At 35.9% G+C, this 6,000-nt stretch overlaps 1 protein-coding gene across 4 annotated transcripts; it reads right to left on the bottom strand.

Moving 5' to 3' along the window:
- Nucleotides 1-853: 853 nt before the first annotated feature.
- LOC143572979 (uncharacterized) lies at nucleotides 854-4,769 on the bottom strand. 4 transcript variants are annotated; one of them, XM_077057986.1, is made up of 5 exons: nucleotides 4,468-4,769; nucleotides 4,271-4,382; nucleotides 2,089-2,238; nucleotides 1,640-1,703; nucleotides 854-1,556 (listed from the first exon to the last, which is right to left on the bottom strand). In XM_077057986.1, the coding sequence occupies exons 1-5, from the start codon at nucleotides 4,560-4,562 to the stop codon at nucleotides 1,057-1,059; spliced, it is 921 nt and encodes a 306-aa protein (XP_076914101.1). In that variant the 5' UTR covers nucleotides 4,563-4,769; the 3' UTR covers nucleotides 854-1,056. The 4 variants fall into 4 exon arrangements, with proteins under 4 accessions (XP_076914101.1, XP_076914102.1, XP_076914099.1 ...); XM_077057987.1 differs by having other exon boundaries at nucleotides 854-1,553; XM_077057984.1 differs by having other exon boundaries at nucleotides 4,271-4,401; nucleotides 4,472-4,769.
- Nucleotides 4,770-6,000: the final 1,231 nt, after the last annotated feature.

Genomic DNA, 6,000 nt, shown 5'->3' with positions numbered 1-6,000 from the left:
CCCTACTTGCTGCATCAAAAACCAAATCACAAGCTTCTGATAAAAAACGAGCAGTTCTAGTAAGATTTGTAATATGAATACCTTTACGTTTTGCAGAGATATAAGGTGCCATTTTAGGATTCCATTTCCTAGTGCCATGGCCAAAATGAAGATCACAGAGACTAAGATACTATCCATTTTAATGATTAAACCACTCTATCCCTCGATTCACGCCAGACACCTGTGCAGGATCCCAAGATGTCTTATCAAAGCATTATGGCTGTAAATTATCCAAATTGAATGTTTAAGAAGTTGTATGACACCTCAAAGCAAATTTAAAGTGTTAACATAACTTTATTATTGTGCTTGTTTTATTTACTGCTATTTGTACGAATAATTTATGGCCTCCACGTAGATTTATAACACAACATGAGGGTAATTTTGTAAATTTATAAATTAATAATTAATATTTGTAAAATAAACTCTCTTTCCCTCTATAAACAAACGAGTGATTCTGCAATAATTTGAGACTTGTCTGCCACAATACCCGATTCTTCCCAATATGGCCAAGTTGACTAGGAGAATACTCGCCTGCATGCCAGCAGTCCAAAGACACCCGGATCGGGACTCTAGCATTTGCGAAAACCTGCTAACTAAACAAACAAAATATTTTGTTCATGTTTGTTCGCTTATTAAATAAACAAACTTCTCTCCAAACGGTCATTGAACGGTGGGTCATAAACAAAACAACGATCTCTCCAATCGGTACCGATTTCATCCCTAGTACATGTTTTGTTTTGAACAGTGATTTGCTCGATTGTTCAATAATAAATTGGGTTGATTTGCATTCACTGTTGCCGTAAATTACCCTTGTTTCATCATTATTGTAGATTTCAAATTAGCAAAAAAACTAGTATACCAGGCATTTGTTTGTCATAGAAAGCATAATCAAACACATTCAGCAAAACAGGTCTAAAGTAAAGTCTTACAACCAGGCAACCGCACACCTTATATCCAATACAGGAATCTATAACTGACTGAAACAACATGCATGAACCACGCTTCATTCATATTATTTTAACGACTAGGCGAACCAGACCTACTCCTCACACTGCAACTTGAGCGAGATCTGGGGGACGCACTTGGAGAATACCTCCTCGACCTAACAGGCGACCTACTAGAAGAACAACTCCTGTAGTGCCTCCTTGGAGAAGACGACACGCTTCTAGAAACACCCCGATAGCGCCTACTCCTACTCCTACTCCTCCTGTAGTCGGGTGAATAATCCCTACTTGAACTTCTGTAGTCTGGTGAATAATCCCTATAGTGTCGGCCACGCCTCCTGTAGTAACGGTCTTCTGGAGTGTAAGATCTGGAACGGTGGCGGTGGCTCCTCGAGTAGGACCCACGTCTACTGTATGGAGAAATGGAACAAGAGTATGATCGTCCACGGCGCCGCCTACTGTAGTATGGAGAGTAAGATCTTGACCGTGACCTGCTCCTATCTCTTTCAGACGAGTAACAAGGAGAACGGCTTCTTGAATAAGGAGAATAAGTTGGGGACCGACGGCGAACTGCTTTAACCAACAACAAACCGACAGTTAGCCAAACGTCATGTGATGCATAACAATATTAATGCATGTGTGTTTTTCAAACATACCATGGGCAGACCTCAGTCCAAGGTATCTTCCTGGAGTCGGGGTGCGTCCTCTTCGCCTCCTGGCCTGTAAATTAACAAAAAAAAAGCCATGAGTTTAAGAAGCAGAAATACAAATCATGGTCATTTTCATAAGCATGGAAACATAAATATTTGTAAGAGGCTTCTGGTATCAAACAAAATTGCAAATAAATAAAATGAAGGAAATGGTAATATACAACCCTTTGGGTTGTTGATAGTCTGATAGATATTTGCTTTTGATGTGATTTTATTAATTTGGGAGTCTGATGAAGAGCTGCAACATACAGCAACCTCTGTCAAAACAAACACTTCATCCAAGAAAGCAAACAACTTGATAACTTGATAACAAAACTATAATTATAAGCATAACTTTTCAGATATCGCATTGCAAATAATGCAACAAACACGAGGTAATAATAAGATAAAATTACCTTCTCCACAGTAATGACACGACCGTCAAGAACAGAACCGTCTAAGTACTTAATGCACCGATCGGCATCCTTGATACTCGACATGGATACAAAGCCGAATCCACGAGATTCCCGTGTCCAAGGATCAATCACAAGGCGAGCATCTTCCACCTGTGACAATACATTTCATCATTGTTATTACATGAAACCCTGATTTCAAAGTTGATTGTTGGCATTCATGATACAAATTCGTTAATAATAACACAAAATGGAAATCCAATTGCTATGATTGACTTTTTCATCATATCTTTACAATCTCTATAATAAGTTTTTTAAATATTAATGTACACTTAATTAATTAAGTGCGGGCGTAATAATTAAGTGGTAATAATAATATTGTCTATATTAATACAACAATATTTACAAATTACAACAGTTTATATGGAGATGACAATGAGTCGATTATATGGGCCCATACCCATCTCTCATATCGAATTATAAAACTGTACATACCTAGTCGCTTACTTGTCAGGCACCTATTTAATACCCACGAGACGTGTGTACACACGTGATGGGTATTCTCTTTTATGTTATAACGTGGTTAAAATTACCTATTGAGATGTTCATTAACTGAAATTCGTTCTTAAGCACCAACTAAAAATACAAAATATTTAACTATAGTTGTTGTTAGAATCATTGTAAACGTTTCAAGTTTCTTCTAACAGCTTTAACATACCATTTATGATATCGTTTAAAACTATTTAGAATAATTCGGTTTAGATACGGATAAACATGTTCGGGTAGGCGGCTGAGTTTCACCTAATATCATATCCGCCACAAATATGCAAATTCTTTGGAAAATAGTCTCATATCCGTCTCAAATGTTACATGTCCAAGTTCTTTTAGAATACCCATTCCAAAATTGATTTGTGAGACTAAAAGTAAATCGCTCCAAAAGGAGTTTTGTCACATGCCTTGTTTCCTTATTATAATGGGGAAGAAAATGAGAAGTACAAGCATCACTAGTGTTGTTTATTAATGAGAAACGTACAACTAACTAATTATGCATTTTATTAATTTGAGATTTTCTAAGTTTGTCACATGCCTTTTGTCACATGCCTTGTTTCCTTATTATAATGGGAAAGGAAATGAAAAGTACAAACATCACTAATGAGAGTACTTTTTTTAAATTTGAGATGATAATTTTTTTAACTTGAGAGTACAAACATCACTAGTGTTGTTTATTTATTTATGTCACGTGTCATGTTGGCAGACTTTTTATGGATCCACTGATGTGAATATGGTAATTTCCTATCCTCCCTAAATGTTATATAAAGGAACCATTCGCCCCTTCTACAACATATACCCATTTTTTGTGGAATTTTTTTCCAACGAATTTGGTGGATGAGATCTTGTAAAGGGATCTGCCTTCCAAGGGCGTACACGTTACTTGACCTAGCTCCCGCCATCGCGCACAGAGTCTGGAAAGGGGCCGGATTGCTTCGCGATAGTAATTGTTTCCCACGGCTTAAACCCATGAATCTACCTCCCAAGATATCATAATTCCGGTCGTGATTTCTCTGTTTAAATTAAAATTTATAAAATTTTGTAATTTGACTTTACAACAGATCATGCAATTAAGGCAAGGCAGAATAAGCATGGCTGTTGTTAAAATCAAATTTCAAAGATTTATAAATTTTTTAAAGAAAAAAATAACATGGAGGGTTTGGGAGGCCCACCTCGGGGGCTTAATAATGCGGGCGGTCGATTGTTTAAAATAAACAATCTTTATCTGATTTTGTTTATAAACAATCTTTATGGTGTTTGTCTCTCTTTTGTTTTCCGATTCTTGTAGTACATAAATATATAATGACTGGTATTTGGAGTGAATTTTGGATGTTATATCTGCTTGTTTGTAGTAAGTGAAATATCTTATTTATGATCCATGGAATTCGTGATCAGCGATCACGGGGTGAGAGATTAGTTTAGATAAAAAGATGACCATTGTTTTCTTACAAATTATAATATTGTGTTTTTAATTTTTGTGCCAAAATTATTTTTCTTTGTTATTGTACTGATATGATAACACATATATTTCATCATTCTATCAAAAGTAGATGATTTGTGGAATGTGGATCATGGTAATTGTATAGCCTAAATTTCAGTGTACAAATAAGATAGCATCTAAGACAGTGAAACTTACCTTTCCTTCAGCTGAGAAATGCTTCTCGAGATCTTTCTTTGTGACACGGCGTGACAAACCGGTGACATACAAACTGTTTCCAGGGTTTTCAATGTCACTTGCATCATAGCTCCTGCAAGCAATACAAATATCTAAATAACTCAAGTAGTAATTCACAAATGTTCAAGCTGTGTGTGATGATTTAAATGAATTCTTACCGACTCCTGGACCGCGATACAGACCTGCTGTATCGCCTGTGTGGCGGCGAAGGCGAAGGAGAGTACCTTGACCTTGACCTCCTAGAGTATGACATCTGAAACAACCAAAGAAAACAATTGGAAATGACATCAAAATTAACTTCCAAAATCTACCACAGTAATTAATTAATTACCATCAAAATTTACAAATTACAGTAATTAACTAACATCAAAATTTCCAGAATCATCATACACAATATTTGATTCGGATCAACAATTACGGTCAGAGGTGCAAACAAGCCAAGCTGCTCGTGAGCTACTCGAGATTGTGAAAAAGCTCGATCCAGTCAAGCTTAAACGATTCCAAGCTCGAGCCGCCTAAGAGAGCGCGAGCTTCACTTATCAAGCTCGAGCCGGCTAGTGAGCCTAAACAGCTAAATAACCAGATGATAGGATTAATAATTCAACATATTTGTGAATCCATAACAGAATTAACACGAATTTGATCAGTGAAACAATTTGCAAATAGTGAGTTTACAAAACGATACGAATTGCAATCAGATCTACAAATGCTTAATCATTTAATAACGCAATTCGTCTTAACAATTTGTAAATGTAATGAAAACCTGTAGTTTCACGAAGGATATAGAGGAATAGATTGCTCACCTCAACAATTTGCAAACGAACAGTGGATCAACAACAAATATGGGTGTAGAGATAGATTTTTAATGGATGAATTAACGTATATTATATGTGCTGCTCAATGAATATGAATATGAATATGAATATGAATATGAATATGAGAACTTTAAGGAAACGGATGTTATGCCATACACGTGGATCTCGGAAGCGTCCCGAATACAACAGAAGCTTCTGGATGCGGACGCCAAATGCACCTTTGAATCTGCTTTACTTTTCTTTAACGTAGAAGGAAAACCTCGTAAACATTCACCCGAAGGCACGACAGTGCGGTAGAATAAAACTCGTTCATTGATCACATCATCAACTTGATGCCGCCGAGACTAAATAATGGGTGCATGAGTCACATGAAATACCAAGTTTCTCGTTTACCACTCCACCACTAGCTTATTGGTTTTCTAAAACCGTCTGAAAAATAAATAAAAAATACTACGAAAACAAATATGTTATGAAAATTTTTTTTAAGTTAAACTTTTGACTTTAATTTAGTTTACAACTATGGAGAAAATTGTTTCAAGGTCAACTAGATTACCTCACCGGTTACAACAAGTTAAAGAAGCTAACTTTAGTCGAACTTTTTGAGCACTGAAATTTATAAAATCAGCTAGACATACTTTCTCACCAACTATTAATTACTTGATAGTATGTCTCTAAATCGTTATAAGTTCCGGCGTTTAAAAAGTGACGACTAAAACCTTCTTAGCTAGACTACGTCTACGTGGCGAATTATAGTTAGACTAAGATGGAGATGATTATAAAGTCGTAGCTAGAGTTTTATTTTCATTTTGATAAATGTATTCATACATGTTTATCTTATTTTGATAATTTTCCTAACATGATAAGTTTAAAATTTTA

This window comes from Bidens hawaiensis, unplaced genomic scaffold (assembly GCF_021521415.1).
Source record: "Bidens hawaiensis isolate Kalapana, Puna unplaced genomic scaffold, B.hawaiensis_p1.1 tig00026182_1, whole genome shotgun sequence".
NCBI lineage: Eukaryota > Viridiplantae > Streptophyta > Magnoliopsida > Asterales > Asteraceae > Bidens > Bidens hawaiensis.
Note: the sequence above shows the minus strand (reverse complement) of the source record. Positions and strands in the feature narration are given on the sequence as shown.